Below are 27,883 nucleotides of genomic sequence, written 5' to 3'. Positions count from 1 at the left end.
GGAATTACTTTTGACGGAATGTTTGATGACTGAAGTATGTTTTTTGGCAATACATAAATTAATAATTATCTTGGAGATTTTTTCTTCTTTTAAAACTGAGCAGTTCTATCTAATTTCCTGTAACTTTAAGAAACTTGTAGGTTTAATAATTTTAAGAGAATTTTCCCTCTTTTAAACATGAGTTCTTTCGAGTTTTCTTGTACTCGAATCTTCTAAAAAAAAACGCGTATAAAAAGTAAGTCAGTTATAAAAATGAAATTCATTTCAAGAAATTTCGCGAAATGGAGCAGGGCATTCCGGGAAATGGACTTCGGCGAAACGGGGCATTCCCCAAATGGAATTCCGCGAAATATCGTAAAATCCTCTCGAGCGCCTGTTTACCACGAATGTGCAGCTGTCTCGAAGTGAGTTGCTGAATAAGAAATACTGCTTCCCGTCAGCCACCGTTGAAAAACCAATCTCCTCAACGACCATGATCACGTTTGATTTTCGTAGGCAAAACCCAACAAGCAAACAACTGCGGATGATATTACAAGTTGTGATATCGTAGCTAGCTCCGAATATCAAGCAAACAAAACTCACCAGCTATAAAATTCTTTTGTGTAAAGCAAAACTCGTTTGAGTTTCACGAGTTTTGCTTTACACACCCGAACGCGACTCGAAACTTCCATCACTGCTGGCAGCAGTATCTTCGTGTCATCGATGAAGAGTAAAGCTATACTTTCTCTTTCCGATTCTCAACTCAATCATTTTTGTGTTGAATCAAGCTCTGTAACTCAGGCTCGAGGCTTAGAACCTCGAAAGAACATAATCATATCATATAATCCGGCGTGCATTCCACAAAACTGAACTTGGCCGCAACGGCTGTTCTCAGCCTCAGATCTAAAGAACCGTTTCATTAGACCACTGAAAAAAGTGTTTGGGGAGACAACTTTAAAAGATCGTCCCTTCCCCCTGACTAGGCCACAATAAAAAAACGTTTCCGGGATGGCCGTTTATTAGCATATGAAGACGGATCTAAAAGATTATCTCTTCGCAAAGATGGTTATCAAGCAGATGAAGGCGGATCTGAATGGTCAGGCTGCTGCTCTATGTGATCTTCACTTTTATGATCATCGACGGAGTGTTCAAGAAGAATTTGGAACAAACCGAAGAGTACCGATCAAATGGAGCTGAGAAAGTGCGACGTCGATGTTACCGGGAGGTAGAAGCATGTAAACCCGAGCCTCGTGGCAGTCACTGTTCCTCCGGGGTCAACGGGTATTCATCATCGCTCCACAGCTAACCATGGCAGGTCGGTGGTGGACGATGGTGTGATTATCGAGTTTATTAGGCATATTCTGCGCGGTGTGTGAGGTGATAAAGCTCATAAAGTCGGATCCTTCCAAATTTAGGAACCCAGTATAACATTATCATGCTATCGTATTTCTCTTCAACTATAATTACGATATCATCTACAAAACCAGCTAACTTCAACTCCCAGAATTCCACCATCCCAGTTCGGATGTACGGGTCAAAAAAGGTTCGCCCATTCAACTTTGGATTTGATGAAAACAACGCGGGCTATATCTCTAGTGATCTTTAACATTCTGATAGGAATCAAACGAGAAAGGAAGATCGCTTTGACAGTAGTTGATCGCTTTTGATTTCATTTTCGTTTATTGTTTCCAGGACTGCGGAATCGACGGCCTTTCCGGTATTATCTGGGCTCGAAGTTAGAGTGTATGGTTTTAAGAGGCATGGTTTTTGAGGATTATTCATCTTCATTTTGACCGATGACGTTCGAAAACTAAAACGTATGCCTGCTCCCATGGTTTTCTTTGTACATAATTGAGAGCTACTAAGCCCAGAGTCCCACAAAGAGTGAAGTCAGAAATACCAATCGAACTGTCAAGCGGGGTATCAAATGAGCAAAGTAAATAAACATTATTGTTTTCAGAGCCGGTGGACTTCAAGTATCGCATACATAGTAGAAAATATTTTAGTAATATTTAATGAAAAACATGAATTCGCTTCATTTAGTGCATTTTGGTATTGATAAGCTATAATAAGCACTTGTTTGAAATTGAAATCGTTAACGATATGAATTTGTTCACTTCTGAGTGAAAGTCATCCTAAGGCCAAAAAAATGTTGTTGCCGTTCACTCTGACTAAACCTACCAATTCATTGCTTCGCAAGGCAAGGTGAAGGGCCGGTTATTGTAAATGTTCAAAAAACGAGAAAAACTATTTCAATTTATTATACACTATTTTTAAAACAAGAAGCCATGTGTGTGTGTGTCAAAGCGGAAGACTATTTTGGATCCTTGTTCAACCATCATACGGAAACCAGCAGCTAAAAAGACGCGCGTATTCTTCGTTTCTACATTAATTGTTATGAATCTGAATTCTTTTTGTCCATAGGACAGGAGTGGACATTTCCCAATTGTGCCACTCATTGTATGCAGAAAAATAGCATCCTCACGAAACGGACGCGAAATGAAAGCGCTACTACCACAGAAGTGGGAGAAAACTTATTGAATAAACTGAAATAAGTTGCACATGGTTCCAAAGTACACATTACGGTACACCACGGATCTTCTCTGTGTAGTTAATTTTCCCTTCTGGAGAGAAAAAAAGAGCCGGAATAAATTTTATTATATCTAAGTTTAGCACACGATTGGCTCCCTTCTTCTTAAAGTCTACTGATGCATCCTATATGTATAAGGTTTCCATTTTGTAGTGATCTCTTAAAGCTATATTTTTCGTGAACTGGTATATCTGAGTGTTTTGATTCTTACACAAGTAGGAGAAAATAATAACATTAAATTGTGAGCAAAACAACAATCAAAACTAGCATATTGATGTGCTGACTTGGAAGAATGGAGCGGTACACAACCTAAACTAGAGAACAATTGAATCAAATCGTAAGCGACACACTGGAAAGAGCGTAATTATTCTTAAGCCTATGACAAGCGATCTCCATTGCGGTTAAGGTTCTCCTATGAATAGGAAATGTGCAGTTTGCTTTAGTATCCTATTTTTCTGTACTCTCCTATTCGCAGAAACGAAAGCAAGTTGCTTCAAATTCAGTATTACAATAGATTACGGAAAATTAACTTTGGAGTATGGTTTCAAACCTAGTTTTCTTATTATTTTTTTTAGTTAGTATCACAAGACAGTCAACTCAATCGTACAGAAACCCCGGTTTCGACAATCGTACAGAGACCCCGGTTTCGACAATCTGAATTTGTTTTTGTTATGCATCCTTATTTGAGGCTAATACTTAAACTTAATGTTTACAGAGGCTAAGTTTTAAGGGTAATCATTGTTTCAGTTTTAATGTGTTTCCTCGTTTGAAATGTTAAATTGTTATCATTTGGAATACATTCTAAATGGCAAGCTAGAGGCACTGCTCAACCGAACGGAAATCCAGCACACGGCCGGACGATGATGGAACTCAAAACTCAGGTTACTCGTAAGTAGCACGGTAGTATTTGGACACAGTTCACATTTTTGGCACATCATAGGTTCAAGGTTTAAATAATAACTCGAACAATAAACTATAAAGCGTTTTCAGGTTGCAAGATTTGGTAAAACAATGGAAGATAGGAATTGAAGCTTTTTTTGTTTTAATTTTACGTCTTAATCAATGAAGGTATCACAATTTAGTACTGCAATTTTGTTGCAATATTTTTCCATTACTTACGAAGACTAGGTCTTCACAATCCATTTAGAGCTAAGAGTAGTTCAACTATTGCAAGTAGTTTCATTCTTGATTACAGGTTAAAATGGCAGTTTCGAGCTTCTATTGGCGTAAACAGTAATCAAAATCAAACTTAAAATAGTCGATCACCAAACAGTGCACTGTCAAAAAGAATGTTTTAAATGTTTTCGCTGTAGATGTTGAAACCGAAACATATTTTTGTGGCGGAAAATAGTACTTTAAGATTATTTAAATTTAACAGAGTTTTGTACGATCAAAGTCAGTTCAAGAAAACAACGTAAATAACCTACATTGGGAAGTATATCCACACAGTTAATTGAGCAGTTGACAAGAACCATGGTTGAGAGTCCCCTTCCCGGGGTTGTGATTGCCAGTTCGTCATCAGTGAGCAGTGCCCTTCACGTCTATTACTATGCCAAAATCCATTTAATGAGTCGCGTGATGCTAACACAACATCAGCTTTCTCATTCTCCTACCGGTAATGGTTTACCGGTCAGAGGAAGCTTTGATAAGATTAAAGTATTTCTGCCGACGTTATCAGCAAATAACATTTATCAACTACAAAAAAAAAAAGAAATCTTGTATTTCTTCAGATTAGAGGTGCTGCATGCACTCGCTTGTACGACGTACGTATGTAAGCACCCTGTCTAATATCAGTAACAAATTTAATTTTATGCATTTGATTTTTGCCACTTACCACATAATTTCAATACACATACAAAATTGCTGTTTTTGATTTGTTTAGCGCCACACATTACCAACCAATTGACGGACTACAATCAATGGACGCTGAGAATAAGACAATCGTTGGTTCGGGGCGAGTGTTTGAAGTAGTGGAACGTTATCACTTTGATTTCATCAATAATGTTCGCATTGTACAACTGGTTTTATGTCATTGGAAAAAATAGTATGTTCAGATAACCTGATCTTTACAGAGATAACATTCTTAAAACGAAAATAAAAAATACATATTTCAATAAATAATACAACCAATAATTTTCTACACATTGTTAAAAATAATAATAAAATGAGGAAAATGTGTCGATTTTTTTCCGCGCTATGCTTCCTTGCTTTTCCTTGTCTTTGAGGATTTCCTTAGCTTAAATATGATCATTGTCTTGTCTCTATCAAAAACTTATCGAAATAATAATAATAATAATAGCAGTACTAGCGCGTAACGTTACCGTTAACAATACTCTTAAATTTGAAAGCTTTTGTTTTAAATGGCGTTCGTTGAGAAGCGTTTTCAGGTTCGAACAAACCGAATAAGGTCCTATCATTTAGTATAGTTACAACAGGTTCTTTTTTGTGTGTTAATTGTCTTCTCACACATGTTGCCTAGTAAAGTAGCAAAAGATATTTTCTTTGTCTTTCTTAGCATCAGTAGTTTTTTTTTTTTTTTTTTTTTTTTACAGACTTGCTGCTTATGTCAATCTATTCTCTAATACCACATTTGATTTTCTTATAAATTGCTTTCACCTACAAAATGTGCATAATTCTGTGTGACTTTTGAATGAAATTAGTATGCGCGTGTCTCACCATTTCATGATCCGTTATTTTTTTGTTTTTCTTTGTACAAAACGGTGGAAACGAATGCTGCTGCTAGTACACAAGATCGAAAAGGAGCAGAATCTGCCTCTGCCTTATATCTAAAGAGCAACCTAAATGTAATAGGATTTGTATGCTTTGTGTTTTCGGAGGGTTCAAAACCTCTCACTCATGAAATTAATTTACAATTGTAAAACTTAACATGTGAAACATATAACTAGACATTTCTTTGACTTGAAGTGTTTTGTGTGTTCGTGTTGTTTTTTCAGCTTTGTTTTCTGTTTTTCTCATATTTGTTTTTTTTTTTGTTTTTCAAATATATATTAATTGTATATCGCTTTTATTTAAAAATGATAAAAACATTCACAACACCTTAATACTACGCCAGGCGAAACCGCTGACTGTGAAAAGACACTTCATTTATAAACCCAGGCCTTCAGCTACCGTCGTTCATTGATGTCCAACAAAATTCTATGATCGCAATCGGTTGAAAAAAAAATACATGTACTGATCAATCGCACAAAAGACAAAACGCATATTCGTACAAAACACACACACAAATAACAGTCTAGTACTTACCGTTCTATCCTACAATTCTGTGCTCACTTTCCTCACTTAACTAACTAATGCTCGTGTTCAAGTGTGCATCATTTCTATCTTTTCCGTTCGGCTTAGTTTAGATCAGTACCAAGCAAACTCTCGGGTAGAAAGGAGTTCAAATTGGCGGGTGTAGCTCGGTCGGACGGCGCTTCCAATGGGCCCCACAGATTCGATCCAGCGCCACTGCTGGGCCATGCAGAACCCCAGGTGTCAGCGGCTGAAAATATCGATTGTAGTTTGTATTGTTTTTATATAGATTGTTTAATGACGTAGCATTTCACTGCTGTTTTACGCATAACTGTCCTATCGATGTTCTATGCGATCCGTATAGACCATGGAACATTTATGCGTGTAACGGAAGATTAGGAGGGGACAAACCATGTATCAAAGATAGGAAAATGGTAAGTTGTCCGGGTGGATGTGAAAGGAAAGTATGTTGCCTTTATACTAATAAATGTCCTCCAGCCTTTAAGGTTTGCATAGAACAAGGTATAGTTATGCGGATAGCGGCAGTATGACTCCTAAGTATTGGTAAGCTCCAAATCAGCATTATACGCGAGTTCAATTAATATTGGTTGACCATTAAGACGCTAGTTTCACTTTAAACTTTTTACCCAAACGTTCCATCATCAAGTAGAGGTTAATTGATTGTTTACCTAGGGTCAGACCAAAACAGCCTACGCCAAATAACTAAAATCGCCTAAAAATGCTACAATGTTTAAGTCAAACTACCAGTAGCAAAGTTGGAATGTTCGGAAGCATCATAATGTCATTAAAAGTGATGCATCGAATGTTAGGCCGAATATCAAGCTTTCCAGTCTTAAAATTGGGTGGGAAATGCCCAATCAGATAAAATTTTAAAGTAAACGCCGAATAACACTATTCCCGAGAAGCAATTTGGGCTGTTTAAAAGCTGAATAAGTTACTTTCTTGCTGAAGAAGCACATTTTTGTCTGAATAAGCGCTTATTGAGCTTTCAATGTGAGTTGGGTTTAGTACATCTCTAGTCCTCAAAAACACAAAAATCATCTAATAAAGCCAGAATGAAATCAACGAGATGAACTAGTCAACGAGCTAAAAAATCTCGCTAATAAAGCTTCAAATAGTTAGTTTGAAAAAAAGGTTCATCATAGCTTTGACGCTCTTATACGAGCGTGTGCCGTGGCTTTCAACTTAGTGTTCTTTGGACCACTTCCATAGCAATTTAATGAAAGCTCCTATACTAACCAAGGCATGACTTGATATTCTATGCCCGGCATTTCCTGGGTCCTATTTCAACGAATTTTATTTAAAATATTTTGCTAATATGGTATTACAAGTTTTGTTACGCGAGAAATATATAGGGGAAATGGCTCTAATGGTGGCCTATGGATCTAAGATTTGGCCCATAGCTGAAAATCTGCTATTTATCAATTTTATCTAGATGAACGCGTCATTATGACGGTACTTATGGATATTTTTGGTCGCTATTAAAAATTTAGTCGATTGCTGAATTTATGTATGGGTCCAAATTAGGGGCATATTGGCCGACATTACATCCATTTCCCCTACCTATAAATGAAGTGGACTTTAAGGTGATACTCTAAGGAAGCTTTAGCGTGAAACTTTAAAGGCACAAATGTCAGCTTCCACAAAACATACAAATTTGAAATTGCTACTCTCTGTTTGTAGTAGCACAACAAACAAGGAGTAGCAATTTCAAATTTGTATGTTTTTTGGAAGCTGAGATTTGTGCCTTTAAAGTTTCACGCTAAGGCTTCCTTAGAGTGCTAGGACGTTGAGAAAAAATTACTTTTCCCATAGTAATTCCCATATAAACTTCAAGGGACCTCACATTTTGTGAGAATAATCAGGACGTGAGTTTAGAATCGATTGAGTTTGGTGGAGCAACATCGATATTATGAACCACCCTAATAGACATACACAAGCCACCCTTCGGCGTTCCGCCTTACCTGGAGTGCGTACGGTTTGCGACTGAGCAGCAGCTCCCAGACGCCAGTTTTGTCCACCGGATTGACCGCCGGTAAGCCCATTCGATCCGCTGGGTGGTCCCAGATGTTGCAGAATGTTCTGTACGTCACTTTCGGTTGGCGTCTCGGCGCAGATTGTAGCACTGCCGAGCATGCAATTGTTTAGCGCCAACTGGGCCTTATTTGCTTCCTCACGTGACGAGTATTTACACAGAGCAATGCCATGATTGAGATAGACGTGGAAGGCCAGCAATGGACCATGCTGCATGCATAGAGTGCGTAGCGTTGAACCATCGATCTACAAAAAATAAAAATAAAAAATAAAACCGTTCAAGACTCCGTGCCGTATAATGCAAATTTTGTTCTACTCACCTGAGCTGTAAGATTTTTCAGTAAAATCCAAGTCGAAGTCCATGTGGCAGGACCACTGTTCCAACCCGCTACACCCGGACCACTACCAGCTGCATGCGAGGACCACCCGTTTGAATCCAGCTTACCTCCGCCCGTCTTCAGACCAGGAGGAGCTATCCGACCCTTGCTGAGTGGGTTATCCCACAGGTCAGCAGGAGGAACAATGCTATCAGGCCATGGATTTTTCGACAGTTTCGAACCACCAAAACCACTATGTGCGTTGTTATAGCTCCAGGTTGAGGACGAAATAGATTCAGTCGGCGAGGATTTACTATTGTTAGTGTTATTGTTTATATTATTGGTACTATTGCTATTGGCAAATAAATTCGATTCTTTGGCAGCGCCAATGGAGAGTGGAGAACGTGCCACACTTCCCGGTGTAATGGAAGGATCATCCTCAATACGAGTCGTTTGAGTACCCTATATAGATAGACAAAATCAGTTTCGATAGGCAATACTCGCATTGATCGTTCATATTTACCTTCCATGGTTTACCCGGTTCAAATTCTGGAACCAAATCAGTGAATGCATCTGTATTAGCGGCCCAATCTTTGTGATCATGAGCATTGGCATCAGGCCAGCCATCACCCGTGGTGGACCGACCATTGGACCAAGTGCTAAAACATACCAAATTATACATTATTTATTTTTTTTTATTTTACCTACAATAAAACTACAACTCTCATCCACACATACCCATCGTCCATCACGCCCAGTCCTGTAGGTTTTGAACTTGTTCCAGGGGCTCGTTGGAAATCGGTGAGATCTGTGTCCTTATCAGCTGCCGGTGTCGCTGGAAGCTTCCATTGGTTCAATCGAGATTGCTGACTAGTGCTTCCAGTCGACGATGGGAACGGATTTCCGTTGTCTTTCAAAGACATATCGGTGAAGTTGCCTGGTAACCCGGATAGATCATTCGGTGTTCGGAACAAATCATTTCCAGGATGACCACTGCCGGGCACTGCGTTCGGATTGCTTTGCTGTTGTTGCTGTTTCACGTAGATCGTTTGCTGGGCGGTTATCTGACTTTGCAGATTACCAATTTGCGACTTGAGCTTATTAATTGCAAGAGATATTTGTACGGCATTAGCACCGCCGCCACCACTTCGGTTCAGATTGCTTTGCATGACTTGTAATTGCTAGAATAAAATAGTATAATTTCAATTTTTTTAAGCTAAATACAGGCACCTACTATTACGATGCATACCTTGATATGATTCAACATTTGGTTCAACAATAATAGAGTTTGTGGTGCCAACGGCTGATTAAGAATTTGATGGTTTAAGTATCCATGTTGAACAGCCATTTGAATCTGCTGGACTAGCATACGGAGCTGTTGGGTCGAGGGTTGAGATTGTGCATTTTGATTGATAGCTGATGGTGGCTGTCCGAATGGACCATTTGTAGCTCCATTGGGACCACCGTGACCAGCCCCGAACTTCATATTATTGAACGAGTTGATATTTGGATTTCCCCCAAAGCCACTGAGCAGATTCTGGTTGTTCTAAAAAAAGACAGACACTTATCAGATAACACCCTAAATGAGTAACACTAGCAACATTTACTTGAGGAAACGGCATTGCTGAATTTCCAGCAGCTGAGAATCTATCTCCAAATTGACCGCCAAAGCCAGGCCCATGATCTTCTTGCCGTCGCCAGTCAGTTGAAGAACCATTCCTCTGCAACATTTCGATGGATTCTTCGAGATTCATGTTACAAATACGAAGAACTGTTTCCACTTCCTCTTTTTTGAAACCCATTTCGCACAACATTCGGTAGTGTTTGCTACTTCTAATGATCTCCAATGGGTTTATTTTGTTAGGTGGTTTGTTCATACCATTATTATGCATTCCCCAATCGGAGTTCATATCTGCACCGGCATCATTCCAATTGGATCCCATTTGTTTGGTTTTGTTCCAGCCTCCAGCCTGTGCATTGTCGTTCCACAAAGAGCCAGTGTTTTTATCATCCCAATTATTGCCAGCCGATTCCTCCCAACCACTACCACCACGACCGCCAACATTGTTTTGATTCCACAGATCTGGTTTGATAGGGCCAGGATTTCCAAGACGATTACCAGCTGGACCCGGTAGGTTTCCGGAAACGATAGAGTTTCTCTGTGCGGAATTGCGCTGGAGACCTTCCGGACCATCCTTCCAGTTGGAAACGTTGGAGTTCTGTCGGCTAAGAGTTCCTTGTCCCCAAAGGGCAGTTCCATCGTCGGCATTTCGACGCACTCCGGGTGTGGAAGAATCTTCCCAACCGGATTGCATTTTGTTATGTGCGGGAAGTTGATTGGTTGGCCACTGAGGACCAGGTGCCGGGGTGCTTGGGGTGGTCGCTTGAGGAATCTTGTTTGGAGCCATACCAGGAAGTTGATGTTGCTCCCACAGATTAACATTGCCATTCAATCGACCCGAGATACCACGAGGATCTCCACGAATTTCTCTGTTGCTGTCCATTGCACCAGCAATGCGCATGTTTCGCAAATCAACATTGGTCGGATCCATTCCGGTAGTGCCACCTGGCGCACTCAACGGAGGAGGGTTTCTTTGATCCCATCCACCAGCAGCTGGACCTGCGGCACCTCCCCATTCATTATCCTTTTTGATAGTACTGGGAGCGTTGTTTCCCCCTGGACCCCACATATTTCCTGCATTCCACGGTGGCTGCTGGGATTGTCCTCCTTGCGAAGTAGCTGCAGGTTGATTTATGCTGGCAGCTCCATTCCAAACACTGCCAGGTTCATTAGCATCATCATCCTCTCCCCATGTTCCTCCGATATTAGTAGAAGGTCCCCAAGGTGTCTTTTGGACCGGTGTTTGTTGAGGCATCTGTCCTCCGTTACGAAGATTTGCTTCCCAAATTTCCGTACCGGTGTTGGTCTTCCACATCGGAATTCCAGCATGAGGACCAGTCACGGCACTGTTCGGATCGGGTTTTGATCCTGGCTCCGGCGAGGCTGGTATATCCCATCGGGAGTCTTGGTTAACGTTCTCAGAGCCCCATCCATCTATCGCATGAAGTGCTTCGATCATGGTATTCAGGCGTTCCAATTTCGGATTCGGTTGCACCGCTGATGTTTCCCCCGGTTGTGCTTGAGATGGTTGTTGCTGTGGTTGAATCGAGTTGGCACTATTGCTGTTGTTTGGCGCAGTATTAGCAGCACTTGCTGCTTGATTTTGTGCACTGTTACTGTTGGGATTCACTGGATTGCCTCCTGCCCATGCATTGGGTTCAGCGTTCTCTGCTACGGGAACTCCACTTGGTGCGCTTGTTGCTCCAGCAGCCCCTGGTTGTTGCGGTTGTTGTTGTGGCTGTTGTTTCAAATTTGCACCGCTACCGGAAGCGGCAGATCCGGCTTGTGGGTTATTACCCCAAGCACCCGGTTGCTGAGGATTCATCGTTCCCCAAGAGCTGCCTGGATTGCTAGTACCGGCTGCACCCCAAGCACTGGTACCGTTGTTGATCGAATCTTCTCCTCCACCGCACAATCTCATGCGCGGTTTCAAACCAGCTTTGTTTACAGTCTTCTCCCATTTTGTCATACGCAGTAGATCATCAAACTTAACGTACGTTGATACTAGTTTCGAGGTTCGTTTGGCTTGTTCGGAAGTATTAGCATCGTTTGCATTGTCTGCCATGGCTTTATCATTGTTATCCTTAGAAGCTAAGTTTTGGTCATTACAGATCAAGCTACTACATCCATCAATCACTATACTATGATTAGTATTTACTGTTATCAGGTAATCAATTAAATCACATATCATATTCACAGTGTCATTATCATTCATCATGCTTCTGATCAGATGATTGAAATGTGTCGAATTCCCGTCTCTCACGTTCACTTCAGTATTGTAGCCACCTGCTGCTTCTTGTGGCCGTTGTTCACTCAGAGCATAATATTGTTTCGCCAGAGACCGAACCAAATGCTGCTGCCCTTCTTCAATCGTCACAAACGTGTTGCAATCGATATTGGATTTTGCGGCACTGTTACGAATAATTGAATTATCATTAACAATTAGTATAATATCGGATACAATCCCTGATTGTTGTTCAGACTCATCGATCGATTGTAGTAACAGCGGTTTTTGTTCTGGTTGAATCGATAGGCGGCGCAGCTGGTAGGCCTTGCTCGGTTTCAGTGATGACTCTTGCTTTGAATTTGTCCCCTCTTCGTTTGAACTTAGCAGACTATTAAGTGATTTCTTAAAAGCGTATTCAGACTTGTTCGTGTTTTCTTGAGTAGTAGTTGTAATAGTTGAAGAAATAGTAGGAGTAATAGTAGATTTAGCTGTAACAGTTGTAGTAACTGTACTGATGATGTTTTTATCGGTTTTCTTAATAATAAGGATCATTAATACGTCTAAATTCTTTGTATGATTTTCGATACTAGAGATGAAGTTTTGCATTTTCCGTTATTTGCTATATTCTGAATGTGTTTACTCTGTTTGCGTGTACGAAGAAACTATTGCATTCCTTTGAGAATATGAAAAAAAGATAAAGAAAATAATGTTCTATTGAAGAATATACCATTATGCTACGTTCAGACTACTCAGCTATAACATGTTATCATAATTATCGACATCGGCTGTTATAACATGTTTTAACTGTGCAGTTGCCGACGATTTTAAAGGATTTCTGCAGTTCACTTACCTTTTATTTTGCTCGAGTTTGACGAGTTATTGAAAGTGCGATGTATGGGTAAGCTGTAAATAGGGAAAGAGAAACAATGATGAGACAAATTGTTCGCTTTTATCTGCACATGAATTCATGTAGTTATCGCGACAATTAAAATTCATATTTTTTTTCTGTTTACAACATTTATCGAAGTCACAAAGAATGTTTTTGTTTAAAATCAATGGTGTTTTAATTGTTTTTTTTTTATAGTTGTATGTTAAAACAACAAGAATAGATATGGAGGAAACAATAAGAACACAAAGAAGCATATCTCAATGCTGCCTATTTGAAGCTTGTTTGACAAACGTGAAAAATATAATGAAATAATGACAACTCTTACAAAAAAGTGTTATGTTATTTTATTAGGAAATTGTTCTAATTTTCGAATAAAAACGCTGAAAAAAAAATCCATTTGAGACCTACACTCAAGTCGATTTAAAAAAATGGCCACGTTTGATTTGAATGAAATTTTTTCTCACGGTGCTGCCAGCTTCGGTACGATTTGGCGTAAAATGCGTCGAATGCCCAAAAATATGTTTAAAAAAATAATCAGTTCAACGACCGATGAACTTAAATTAAATTTTAAACAAGACGTTAACAGCAGAACTTCAAGTGGATAGTTAGATAAATTTTGAAAAAAAAAACTAAGTATGCATGGTTTATTTAGTCAAGGTCCACACATTCAGAAAGTTTCATTGAAATCTGAGAGGGTGCTGCCAGGTCCGAATACGATTTGGCTTGAAATGTGTCATTGATGACTTGCCCAGGGTGAGATTTGACAGGGTGTCGCCTCAAAGTCGAAAAAAAAATTCCCTGACTTTCCAGTCGGTTTTCAGAAAAATCTCCGTTATTTTAACCTAAGAGAATACAACGTGATGTGCTTTACTATACCGTTGCACTACGGTTAAGGTTAGTTTAAAATGAGCAGCAGGGTAAGCTTTCAAAAATATCAAGAATAGCATACTCATCCCAAGTAACAAATCTAGAGCTGCTTGGCTATATTCAAAATTTATAAAGGTTTTATTGCAGCTGCAACCATTACCTACAGCTTTATCACGGTCATATACAATGCAAGTCATGAAACATTCTTATAGCTATCTAAAAAACCCCTATAAAGCTAATTAAAAAACCAACTGATGCTTATGCTATTTTTACTTATGAAAGGTTTTATGATTGCTTTGAAGTATACAAAAAAGTAATATGAATTGCCCTTATAAAACCAAAAAATAAATCCTTTCGTTGCTTTATAAGTAAGCGCAATAAAACTAGTTGGCCATGAAACAGTTATTTTAAAAACAATTATAAGCATTCAGTTGCAACTTGTCAGAAATGTAAATAGGTGGTTTATTTTTACAACATAGAAAAGAATCAAAACTTTCCGGTTCTTCCAAGCGGAGCGCAAAGAAAATCAACAAAATTGTTAGCATGAGCATGAAAACATTTCGTGTATACGTATACGCGACGTAGTGTGCGTAAGAAAAACGTCAACAATCTCCATGATTCTTCCGTTCTCGCTCGCATATACATGGGGTGACACGGTCGAATCTTGGTCGAAATACATGGAATGGTGACAGTCCTAGAGCAAAAAGGTTGAAATCACGCATAACTTTTCATAAAGGTTAATGTACCATTCAAAACTTTTCTAAATGTTTGTAAAATTCATCGGTTGCACCCGTAGAATAGGAATATACATTTGCCCTCAAATAAAAAAATGAATTCAAGCTGAACATTGCATTAGGTCCTAAGTAATATTGACAGATTCGCTTCGTCAACTTTCTCTTTGCATCCCCACGGTCATGTAAAGACATTCCCAGGTATTTTCAGCACATAAATCGATAAAAGAAGCTTTTATCTAGCATCCAATACGACAAACACATCAAGAAACGGTTCTGTGAATAAGTTATTAACGAAAAAGAAAGTCGACGAAGAGAATCGATCAATGTTACTTAGGACCTTATGCAAAGTTCAGCTTGAATTGCTCTTGTAAAAAGAAAATAGTTCTCGCAATAAAATCATGCATTATGCTTTTCTGTTCTGCTTTCATCCCATGCACACTGGGCCAGGAATGCAACCTAGCGGAGCAAAATTAATAACTCCGAAACGAAGCATTTCTGCGACTTGGTGTCTTCGGCAAAATGTCTCGTCATAATCTCAAACCATCTATTGACATAAACAAATAGTTCAAAACTCTTCTGCAAAGATGGTGTCACAATCTAACTTCTTTCTCTGACGTTTTGGAAACTTGATGTCTTCGGCAAAGTTGTTTATCTTGAGAAAATGAACAGGTCTTTCAAAGACGTAAAATTTCCACAGTCTACTGGTTCCAAGTTGTATGGAGTTAAAGAAAAAAAATGTTGAAAATGTGTTTTTTTTCTGTTTCGGTTTTTTTGCTTACAGCTTTATAATGTTATATTTTTCTCTTATGCAAATACATTAAATAAATAGCTTTTGTGAAGAAACATACTGGGTTAAGCTTCAAATTTCAAAGATATTGTTGAAAAAACGAGAAAAAAAAAACACAATTTTTGAACATTAATATCTCCCAAAGCGCAAAAAATCGCAACCTGACATTTTCAGCAAAAATTAAGCAATACTCGATAAACAAAATATCAAAATTTGAGAGAGGTATATTTTGGTGTTTTGTAGATTTCTTCATTTTAATGGAACATTATTTTTTTCTATAACTTTTTTTATGCATTGAAATGGCGTTTTGAAGACTTGACGACTTTGGCAAAATTGTTTATCTTGATAAAATAAACAACTCTTCTTAAGATGTTAAAACTTCACAGCCTACTGTTTTCGAGGTATATTCATTTAAACAATATATTTAAAATTAAAACACTTATTTTCACATTTTTTCTGTAATTTCACATAACTCGAAAACAGTAGGCTGTGAAGTTTTAACGTATTAAGAAAAGTTGTTTATTTTATCAAGATAACCAACTTTGACAAAGTCGTAAAGTCTTCGAAACACAAATTCAATGCATTAAAAAAGTTATAGAAAAAAATCATGTTCAACTAAAATGAAGAAATCTAAAAAAACACTAAAATATACCTCTCTCAAATTTTGATATTTTGCTTATCGAGTATTGCTTAATTTTTGCTGAAAATATCAGGTTGTGATTTTTTGCGCTTTGGGAGATATTAATGTTCAAAAATTGTGTTTTTTTTTCTCGTTTTTTCAACAATATCTTTGAAATTTGAAGCTTAATCCAGCATGTTTCTTCACAAAAGCTATTTATTTAATGTATTTGCATAAGAGAAAAATATAACATTATAAAGCTGTAAGCAAAAAAACAGAAACAGAAAAAAAAAACCATATTTTCGACATTTTTTTCTTTAACTCCATATAATTTGGAACTACCAGACTGTGGAAATTTTACGTCTTTGAAAGACCTGTTCATTTTGTCAAGATAAACAACTTTGCCGAAGACATCAAGTTTCCAAAACGTCAGAGAAAGAAGTTAGATTGTGGCACCATCTTTGCGGAAGAGTTTTGAACTATTTGTTTATGTCAATAGATGGTCCTTATTATGATGAGAAATTTTGCCGAAGACACCAAGTCGCGAAAATGCTTCGTTTCGGAGTTATTAATTTTGCTCCGCTAGGTTGCATTCCTGACCCAGTGTGCAATGTATGCATTAGACATTTTAAGAAATTGTGCTTGGTGTTTTTCTTGCCTGCTGTCCTCTGTCGCCATATTGTCATTATGAAAATGCCATTAGCCTTGGAATAAAATCCAAGAAATTTCAATAAAATAATGGCTAAATTAGAGATCCGAAATGATTTTCAGTGTGCATTGGTATGAATTTATGTATTGAGATCTATTTTCTGTAAAATTAAGGTGATTCCATCAAATTCATTTCATTTCTGAAACACTATTTTTTGTTAAGTTGAATTATTTTGGAGGCGCATTTATTTAACGCTCATATTATCTCAATATACACGATAACATTTCAAGCGCATATGTTTTGGAACTTCTAAAAAGTAATATATTTTCTTTAAGATTTTCACTAATGTCGCCATGAAACAAAATTGATTGCATGGTGATCTTGACACCAACACTCAAACCTATTTTTACCGCTAAAGATTTCCATTTGGAAAAAAAGTTTCAGCAGAACAGAACAACAACAAGCTAATTTATGGCGGTTGCTTTGAAGCCAATAAAAATTAAATTGGCTTTATAGCTGATTTTCACCAAAGCGTAATAAAACTGCTTGGATACAATATTACTCTTATAGAGGCTATGAGAACCTTTTGTAGAGTATGAGGCTTCCTGACAAAAGGTTTTAAGACAGCTTTATTGTGACTCTCAAACATGCTTTATAAACCTTATCAAGAGTGGTCCACTAAGCTGTATGACGATCTTATAGCGGTTATCAAAAGGATGTGCTGGAGCTATAAATTTTATTGGCGGTTTTATGAAATTGATCTCAATAACCACTAATAGAGTGCAATAAAACAAGAAATGCTACTTGGGATGGCACGTACAACAGAACTTGTTACTAATACAATTTTTACAGAACATATGACCGACTACCTACGAAGGATGTGAAAAGGCCTAGGACTATAAATACATATTATAATATAATAATGAATAACTACTGCTCACAACTGGGCTCACTATTCATAACTAAGTAATAATAGGAATATTTAATCAATGTTACCAAGCTCTCAATTTGTGTTCATAATTTCACAGTCAAATAGAATTCAACCCGTAGACGATCCTTTCTCTTAACATATAAATTATTGTAAAATAACAGCAGTGATTATTCTTACTCTCTGGAACTCCATATGACAACCGCAGACATGGCAGAATAATTTAAGTTTAATTATCATTAACATTTTATTCTCTCAGTGAGTTCACATTAAAACGAGAAATTACAAGTTGAATATGTGTTTATTTTCGGATTACTTTTATTTGAGCAGCTTCTTTCATACGATGATCTTTGTCTACATGGAAAGCGATTTTTCGAACTCGCTGAATAAGTTCATTCAAAATTTGTAAGTTTTCTAACCCGCCTGCATGAGTAAAACCATCATAGATCTGACGTCGCGCTACGACTGAAGGCTCAAACGCAATGTGGGCGGAAGCCGAACGGAAACGGCAAGTTTGACAACTGTCACAAATAACATCAAGATTTGATTCTAACTAGTTTTCAATCCGACAAGTAGGCTTACTCAGATCGGGCTTTTCCGCTACCATTGCGCTTGGGCCTTGACTCTTCCCTCATGTTTTCAAAAAGATATTCTGCATTTACCGAAAATTTGCATGGGTCCCATATCATTGCTCGATTCCGGGCAATGAGATGGCGGACTCACTTGCTAAGGTGGGCGCTATAGAAGGCGATATTTATGATCGGCAAATCGCCTACGATGATTTTTTTTTTTTTCATTTACCGTCAACAGTCACTCGTCAGCTGGCAGAATAAGTGGAGTGAAGGGAGTTTGGGACGATGGCTATATTCGATCATCCCTAAGGTGTCGAAGAGTCCTTGGTTCAAGGGGTTGGATGTGGGTTGTATGATGTCTCGCCTCATGTCCAATCACTATTCGTTAAACGCTCACTTGTTCCGTGTTGGGCTGGGGGACAGCAATCTCTGTGAATGTGGACAAGGTTACCAGGTCGCCGATCATATTATTTGGTCTTGTGCTGAGCATCGTGGAGTCAGATCTGAGCTGTACGATTCCCTTCGGGCTCGAGGTAGACAACCTAATGTTCCAGTTCGGGATATTTTGGCTAGACGTGATCTGGAGTTTGTGAAACTCATATATGTTTACTTTAAGAATATTAACCTTAAATTGTAAGTTTGATTAACCTTGTGTAATTTGTATTTTGTACGAGTGGGTTTTTTTTATGTTTGTTTTAGGATTAATTAAACATTTGTATCGTAAACCACATTTCAAACCTCCTTCTCCCTTTTCCTATCCAAAAAAAAATTGAAAATCCCCACTAACCTCGAGACAACCGCGAGTATCCGGTCCAGCACCTTTAACTTTAAATATAAGACGTCAATAATGTATAACGAAAATGATAACTCGGCTCTGTAAAGTTTATTCGATTGAGCCTGTACAAATAAATTAATAAAAAAAATACCGAAAAACCTCTCTCTGCATTGGCGTTGTCATGCGATAAGCGGCAAATCATTTTCACAACCAGTAATAGTTCTGGATAAGCCGACCAATAACCTGTGCCAAAAAACGTCCAGTCGTTCCTTTTTGTGATCATATTGATCAAATGTGCATTTACCTGTGCATTATTGTTCAGATGATCAATATGAATGAACCTTTCCATAATACCTCTAACAATTTGAGACATCGCGTTGCACAAAAAAGGCACCATAGGGTTGTCCGTCGCATAGAAATGGCTCAACTTCGACATCAACTGATTTAAAGAAAGCTAGCTTAATACCACGTTCAGACTACAGAGTTATAACATGTTATAACGGTTGTCAAATAATTACAACACAGAAACCACCATCAAAATAGTGCTATAACATGTTATAAATCTGTAGTCTGAACGTACTATTAGCCATCAGCAGCGAGTCATTCAAACAGTTTTTAACATCTTGGTAGGAAGCTGACGTTGGTTCGATTTTGTCTTTCTGGACGCCTTGAATAAATTTTCGTATTTGCGGAGTAATTTTGATTGCCCTCTGAACAGTAGCACTATTTTCCAACCATCGGTGACCGCAAAACTTTAGCGGGAATATGGTAGATCCAGAATACATCGTGATAAACGCTCGTCTTGCTGGTACATCTTTGAAGATATTCTGGATACCACGCAAATATTTGATAACATCCCAACTGATACTGCAAACACTATCCTTGAATGCATTATGCAAAATATACAGCCCACAGCTTCCCAGATCTATCAGCTTCTCGCCACCTTTTTGTACCTCTAGCTTCAATTCACATTGGGCCCATCCATGAACACTTACAGCAACTTGTTCGAAGAGATACCGACAAGGGCGTCCATAAACGCAGCGAGTAGATCTGAAGCCCGGAATCTTCCCAAAAACTTTGACGTCATGCACTGATAACATTTCAAAGATTGTTTTATGTGTCCCACACATGATTTTTTGCAATGTGATCAACATTATTTTTTCCCTGACCTACACTAAAATTCCCTGACTTTCCAGATCATAAATAGAATTCCCTGACATTCCAGGTTTTTCCAGGTAGTCGACACCTTGTTTGAGCTCAAGTCTTTCAGCGTGAGAAGCATGGTTACTAACCATTTACGCCAGGCTCGTATTCAATTAAATATTATGAATGCAAAATCAGTAATCAAATTGATTTAATAAACAGCAGGATTAGTTTTCCGTTGGATTCAACAGTGTAAAATGTTGCTTGTCATAACATCAAATTTTGATTTCAATTCGATCTGCAGCTTTGCTCGGGTAGTTAACCAGCTCTTGAGTATGGAGATCTTTGTAAGGAGAAAACGTTAATGGTATTTTCCATATATAATTGTTATGTAATCGTAGGAGGTCCTAATGATGCGATCTCTTGCGTTACGTTGGGAGATGTCTCTATTGGAAAGAGATTCTCTATTGAGCAGTAAATTTACCAAATTCAAAGATTGGTCTATTAGGAGAAACTGTCACGTCACACAACATATCACTTTTTGTGTGGAACTATTCCTTACCTCTCGGTAAACCATGAACCTTAAAATGCACAAACACTAAATAAAATTAATAAATCCGGAGCAATTTGGGCGAAATTGCTTTTATAATCAAACACTTCAATCGCCGATTTCTCACGAATAAAAGCTCAATCTCGCAATCAAACTACACGTGAAAAAAAATCATGGAATCGTGAATATTGTTCCATAAAATAATCGTAACGCCTGCGTTACGGTGCACTGGGCACCAGTAATGGCAACAGAATTCATAGAAACTGTTTTAAAAATCATGATTTTCAGTTCTGGTAAACGTGATTTAAATTCGTGAGATGTGCTTGATATCGTGAACTTGTTCTCGAAAACGGGAACATGGTTCATGGGCTTCAAAATGTTAACATTAATATTATTTTCGATGTTTTGACCATGGACCGGTGCACAACTGCTGGTAGTTTACCTGGATCTACCGTTAGCACCACCGAAAGGACTGCTGCTTATAAAGAAGAAGAATGTACGATGTAGTACGAAGTAAGTATCGGCGGGGAATACATTCCAGATAACTATTCAAACCAGCTAGCGCTCGAATCGCCTGCACTGGAGCCGACACCGCTGTCCACTCCGATGCTAGACGAAATTGCTGCTGTGCCACGTAATGTGGACGATCATCCGCCGTATACAGTGACGTCGCCCTAACCTCAATCTACCTGTTCAACAATTCTCAAAACGTAAACAAATAAAACAATGTTGGTATCAATCAATACAAATCAATAAAACTAGAAGACCCTGTGCCTTTGAAACTGATTAGATTGTAACAATTACCTTAAATAACGTTTTCAAAGTTGTTGAACAGGTAAAAAGTGAGGTTACGCGACGTATATAAGTTTGATTGGCGAATTCAGCACTCAGCAGATTTAATGCCATATTCATACTCGAATCGGTTGAAAAATACACCTAATCATTTAGTTTACTCGATATCAATCCATTGCAAGCAATATTTTGATAATTGTTTATGTTTTGAGAGTTGGTGCACAGGTAGATTGAGGTAACGCCACTGCAATGACCACAACCAAATTGAAGCAATTCAATTCGTTAATTAGGAACACCCAAGAGTAATGTAGTGTAAAGCAGATACTATATATTATATGTATTTGTTAGAAGCTGCATTGCGTTGCGTTTGCAACGGAGTAATTCGTAGATTGCATACTGATAACTGTCAACTCAACTATACTTTAACCACAAACGAACCGATGTGACAGCTCAAACAAGATACACTCAAATTCTTGCTTAAGATGCCATCTTAAAATACGTTAAACACTAACGCCATCTACTCATCCGATCGCGACGTATCATGAGCAAGGACACGAACACACATAGCATTTATATAGCCTTGGTTTGCGTCTCACCTCGTTTGATACTTCGAATCGCTCGTTTGACAAATAGAATTGTGGTCAAATGAAATTCTACTGTGGCAAGTCGGTTCATCGGTGCTTTACCGTTCTTATTCTGATTGCTTATTCTGATGAATCGATTATTTCAGTTCTGCCAACAATGGAATAAAAATTTCTCCGCATCACCCAGGTTATACACAGCGATGCCTTCTCGCTCTGTTCCAGAAGCGAACCATTCTACGGCTGATCTGTTAAATGTAAATTAGTCAATTTATCAGCGAATTCTAAAGGAGAGCTCCTGGGGAATACCGATAATAATTCTAAGAAAATCTAAGGATAAACTCACCCCATAATTATAGAACAGTCAGGCTAGCGTGTTTATCAAATGAAAGTGATTCATAATTGTGAGCAAATTGTAGTTAAAAAAATTCATTTCAATTAAAAATTTGAAATAGGAAATTTCTTAAGCATTCTGAGGAAACTTTAAGGATTTTCTGGGAGGGATCCATAGAAATTCTTAGAAGAGTTCAAATTTGAGTATCAGCCCAGTGTATTCTGAAGAGAGTTTACAAAGGATTTCCGAGAAGAATTTCACCTTAGCCTGAATTGTATGATAAGTAATCTGTAAGGCATCGTTGACAACCAAGATGCCTCCACCGTGTATTTCATAATCGGCTAAAAACTCTCCTGTCCATGTTGCAATCTACGTCAAATCTTCGTATTCTGAAATCAAACTTTTAGGTCGCCTTCTACTTGGTTGATCCACCTTGCCCGCTGCGCGCTTCATCTTCTTGTTCCTGTTGGGTCGTTGGTCCTCCACGAGCAAAGTCCAGGTCTCGTGGCCGTAGAGGACCACCGGTCTAATCAGCGTCTTTTAGATGGTCAACTTCGTGCGGTAGCGAATTTTATTCGACCGGAACGTCCTCCGGAGTCCAAAGTAGGCATGATTCCCTATCATAATGCGTCTTTGAATTTCTCTACTGGTATCGTTTTTGGCGGTCACCAACCAAAATACACGAACTCGTCGACCACCTCGATTTCGTCACCGTCAATCTGAACTCGGGGTGGAAGGCTAACATTGTTTTCCCTAGAACCTCTTCCTCTCAAGTATTTCGTCTTCGATGTGTTGATGGCAAGTCCAATCTGCCTAGCTTCAGCCTTCAGTCCGATGTACGTTTCCGCCATCGTCTCAAAGTTCCGTGCCATTATGTCGATGTCATCGGCGAAGCCAAGAAGCTGGATGGACTTCCTGAAGATCGTGCCACTCGTATCTATCCCAGCTCTTCTGATCACACCTTCTAACGCGATGTTAAATAGCAGACACGAAAGTCCATCACCTTGCCGTAGCCCCCTTCGAGATTCAAAGGCAGGAGGGCTATTAATAAGCCCTCTACTATGTATAAAATACAACAAGAGATGAAGCAGCCAAAGGCTGGAAATCTTTATAATAAAAAAACAATGTTAATCCTCCTGAAAAATAGCAAACATTTTATGATCATGGACATCTTTTTTTTTCTAAAACGTGCACCTGTAAATTGGTTCCGTATTACCGGGTTATTAGTACGGAAAAAATACAATACAATTTAATGGACATACAAAGGAACTCAAGATTATGTGACATGGAGTGAGCTTACGCGACGCCACTGCCTATGACTTTGATAATCGATTGTTCCGATTTTGACATGTCGTCTCTTTATAAATTCAGCCTCTTTAGTCAGTACTAGGAAGCGGTGATAGATCTTACATCCCGTAACGTATCACGAAGAGGTGATCTACCCACGTTACGGAGTAAGCTTAAGCCTAGCCGAATGCTCTTCAGCGCCCGCAGTCTCATCATCAAATTCAATAAGACCAAATCGTTGGATGTTATCATGAACAACCCTGCCAACTTTACAGGCAAACAGTGAATAAAGATGAAAGTTTCCAATTTCTTGGCTGACAGATAGCGTTAGATGACAGGATCAAAAGAGACATAGGTACACGAATCAAGAAAACTAGATTAGTCAATGCAAACTCCGGATTTTCAATTCAAACGTGAAATCTGTTCTGTTATACACCAGCGATCAGTGGAGAACACTCAAAAGCTGCACTACCTATTATAACAGTCCCATTTGAATAGGAAATCAAGGAAAGATGTGACCAGTGGCGTCGCCCTAGCCTCAAACTAGCTGTTCAACAACTCCCAACACGTAAACAAATAAATAAATATTACTTCCTATGGATTCAAATCAGTGAAACTAGAAGTCCCGGTGTCTTTTGAAACTGATTAAAAAGTTAACATGACCCTTAATAATGTTTTAACAGTGTTTTTGAACAGGTAAAAAGTGAGGTTACACGATGCCTCTGGATGTGACTGTTATGCTTTTATGGGCAGTGCGAATCTTCAACAACCGTTACCTGCGGTATATAATTCGTGATTGGTGGATTAAAAAATAGGATCGCGAATGATGAGCTGCATCTTCGATGTCATCAGAAGCCGATATCAACAGAAACTCTAGAACGGAAATGGAGGTGAAGTCGTTCGTATATTACGAAGGGATGGGAACGAAATATGCAAGCAAGTGTTGGATTTGAATCTAGCACCAGATCACAGTAGAGGCAGGCATAGGGATTCATGACGACAGAGCTTCAACAAGGAATTAAAGCATTCGACAAAAATTCGACCTGGGTGCAGGTTAAAGCAAAAACAAGCAGCTGCCTAGCTAGGCTGCAAGTTTTACATGTTGGCCCTTAACACCAATTAAGATGCGCAGGATACAAGAATGAGTTTATGTCCCATCCAATGCATGAATTTGTATATTGTGTAGCAAGCACAATGATACTCTATGCTCAGAGAGGGATCGGCAATCGAACCCATGTGTTAACTGACTAGGCTATCTGAGGTTCGAGAATAAGCACACGCTTATTTTTTTTATTATAGTCACTTTAACACTCTTGGGTCATTCGTGACTTGTCCGGGGGTGAGATTTGAACTCGTGACTTTGGCGTGAGAGGTATGGATGTTAACCACTACGCCGGGGTCGCCCCCTCAACAAACACACGCTTATTAAGCGTCACTTGACTGGCTTGTCGAACACTATTGGTGATCATTTGGAGTTCCCAGGAACGCTATAATGGTTAGAATGGAAAACATGAACCAATAAACAATATTGTAAATTGTAAATGCAGAACAGGCAAAAATGGTTTATGCAGCCATTTGTTGTTTGTTGAGGAGCCAAAGCCAAACATAATTTTCAATAAGTATTTACAGAGAATACTCTGTCACTATCCAATTGGATGAATACATTTTCTTAAAAATTTCATCCATCTTTGTGTAAAAAATTTCAAAGGAAACGTCATCATGCAAAACATCAAATCACATGAAAATGCAATAGAAAGGATCATTGGTGGTTGACTTCCTAAAACCACATTTTTAACTTAGTTAGTAAAGGTACGGCATATCCCTTAAGAGTTTATCTGTCAGTTCTTTCTAAAATATGTTCAGGTGTTATATTTACCAGAATTTCATGGACGAAGATTATACCATCCCATAATGCACACCATCAGCAGGCATTGGTTAGGCCTTGAAAGGTTTTCGTTTCAGAACTGTAGGTGTGCTGGTGAGTTGGAAACGCGCATTAGCCTCACAGAGAAGAAATAATGTAGAAGCAAATCGTGATCTCACATTACCATTCAAATCAGTATCAATCTACAAATAATTATTCTGTCGAAATAAAATCTTTTTATTCTTCACTTACCGTGACTGTAGATGTGTGTCGTTCGCATAAAACTCTTATCCTAAGCTCCACCACCACCGATTTCTTCTTCTACTATGGCTACGATAGTGTCGCACTGGGATAGTGTTTCACACTTTTTTTTTTCCACGACCGAGTGTTTCTCGCCTATTTTTAATGTTGTTTTTGTTTTTATCAGCAAACTACTTGAGAGTGATGTTTGTGCATCTACACACTGGGCAATGACGAGACAAGAACACCAGATTTATTGCCCCTCGTATTCATTCAATTATGCAACGGTGCGAATGCTTTTGTGTGTATGTGCCTTTATGAGAAAATAACCACTTTTGACTTCGGCCACTGTTTACATTCGCGCACTCTTGGCAAAAAGGATCTTTCAATGGACTGCAGGATTCAAGCAGAAAACACTAGCACTGAATATTGGTTGCTGTCAAGTGTGCAACTTCCGTTTTCTTCGTATGTTTTTCACTTGCGTCACTAAATCTTCCCTTCTTGCAATGTTCACTCTCGTTCGATTTGCAGACTGTACCGCAGTTTCTACTCTTGAAAACACCGTGTAATATTAGTTTGTCGCACTTTTATCCTATATATGAAATCAACTTTTTTTTATTCGTTTTTTTTACTTTACCGTTTTTTTAAATACTAATATACATCACATATTGAAATTTCTATTTTAGGGACATGAGAAGAGCCGAGCACTGTGAACAGGCAGCGAAAAATTCGCCTTCACACCGCGCGAGACAGCAATGATACTGGTGTGGTGTGGTTTTGCTATCAGTGCTGCCAGATCTGGAATGATAAGAGAAGAAAAATACAAATATTTTCAGGGTGTTTTTTTCTTATGGCAAAGAAATTGAATGCACATTCAGTATAAGATATTTTTCAATAGAAAATAAAAATAAACCTTAACTTACTGTGTTACCTGGCCTATAACGATATACTTCGTCTAATATAACATAGCATTTGCAATACAAAATTAGACGAGTTCATGTCCCCCGGATACAACGTATATTCGTTGAGTCAGGTAAGACAGTAGATTTACCATAAGCCCATGCAACCATTTAATATGGGCAGGTGTAAAATACTAGTGGCCAAAAGAGATTGATCCACAGCAATCATTAGGTATTTTTGTTTACTAAAAGCAGTCACTCCTCGAGTACTCTGAATTATCGGTATAAATTCTTAAGTTCCCATTTCAATACAGTCGCTACACTATGGCCAGTTTATAAACCACAGGTGCTGTTATTGCAGAGCTCCATGAATTAATATTGTAGAATAAAAGCTGATGAATGCCATGTAGTCGTCATTGGCGGCAGCACTGCGTCCCCAAGAGTGCCTAGGAAAAGGTGACAGAACGGGCGACGTCGATTTTCAGTTGTTTTGAAGTGGCTACGCTAGGTCTGGATACGGACGGCGAGCCAAAAAGGTGCCCGCTGTTGAGTACAGTGATCGTTTACCACTTACACACCTCGTAAACAAAACACTAGCACTTCCGAACCAGCAGGCACACAGAATGCCCACTACACATGGGCATTGTGCAACACACCAATAAAATCCATGCATTTGTGTGCGTATGTGTATCGTAAGTACGTACCAAAACGTCTCGGTGCTTCTACTTTTCTGCTGTTGTTGTTGCTGTTGCTGCTACGCTACACTTCTGGCCGAGCCTGGCGACTGCTAAAACGAACGGTACGGGTCTTCGCTCTCTGTCTAGCGCACGTTACATCTTTCTTGCTCTAACCCACAGGCAAGAAGCAGAATGTGTGCATGTATATTGCGGGCACGATATATACGGCAAGAGCACACAGCACCAAAGGAATTGAACTCTGAGCGATTGCAAGGAAATCAAAAATGCGTGATTTTCACTATTTCCGACGCACGACCGCACTGAATAACACTAGCCACTTACGCACGAACGCTTCCGGTAGCACTTGCAAACGTTTTTCGCCGATCGCGACAATCATTCAATGCTGAATTTTGAGTTAGAAAAATACTTCACACATACTGGAGCCATTTCTCACCCGATGGCCATTTGCAAATAACGTTTTGATCGTTTTCTGGCAGAAACATTCGCGAGCCCGATGGAAAAAATATGGCAAGCGAAAAGGGGAGCGTGAGGTGCAAACAGGCCCCATGACCACAAAACTACACTGAACCAAATACAATAGACGTTCGCTAACTGAAACATGCTAACCCTAATAAACGGGTACCATACTCTAACG

At 38.8% G+C, this 27,883-nt stretch overlaps 2 protein-coding genes across 2 annotated transcripts in view; both read right to left on the bottom strand.

The window, feature by feature from the left end:
• Positions 1-27,883, bottom strand: part of Mlc-c (Myosin light chain cytoplasmic) — a 379,873-nt gene that overhangs the window by 163,875 nt on the left and 188,115 nt on the right. The gene's annotated exons all lie outside the window — the stretch shown is intronic.
• Positions 1,052-27,412, bottom strand: LOC135703835 (protein Gawky-like). Its single transcript, XM_065225160.1, has 11 exons — positions 27,256-27,412; positions 25,665-26,450; positions 12,892-12,944; positions 9,801-12,714; positions 9,443-9,739; positions 8,932-9,374; positions 8,717-8,852; positions 8,197-8,655; positions 7,807-8,122; positions 5,834-6,071; positions 1,052-5,725 (listed from the first exon to the last, which is right to left on the bottom strand). The coding sequence occupies exons 4-10, from the start codon at positions 12,645-12,647 to the stop codon at positions 5,926-5,928; spliced, it is 4,644 nt and encodes a 1,547-aa protein (XP_065081232.1). The 5' UTR covers positions 12,648-12,714; positions 12,892-12,944; positions 25,665-26,450; positions 27,256-27,412; the 3' UTR covers positions 1,052-5,725; positions 5,834-5,925.

This window comes from Ochlerotatus camptorhynchus, unplaced genomic scaffold (genome assembly GCF_037179485.1).
Source record: "Ochlerotatus camptorhynchus isolate MF236.1 unplaced genomic scaffold, CSIRO-AGI_Acam_v1.1 ptg000222l, whole genome shotgun sequence".
NCBI classification, from domain to species: Eukaryota; Metazoa; Arthropoda; class Insecta; order Diptera; family Culicidae; genus Ochlerotatus; species Ochlerotatus camptorhynchus.
The sequence above is the reverse complement of the archived record's forward strand: the minus strand, read 5'-3'. Positions and strand labels throughout refer to the sequence as shown.

What these genes read in the sequence shown, in the direction of transcription:
- LOC135703835 (XM_065225160.1), bottom strand. Translation starts at nt 12,647, where the DNA reads ATGCAAAACTTCATCTCTAGTATCGAAAATCATACAAAGAATTTAGAC. An exon ending in TGAAAAATCTTACAGCTCAG is followed by an intron (nt 8,123 to 8,196) that starts GTGAGTAGAACA and finishes TATTTTTTGTAG; the next exon opens with ATCGATGGTTCAACGCTACG. An exon ending in GCAAACCGTACGCACTCCAG is followed by an intron (nt 6,072 to 7,806) that starts GTAAGGCGGAAC and finishes CGATATTTTCAG; the next exon opens with CCGCTGACACCTGGGGTTCT.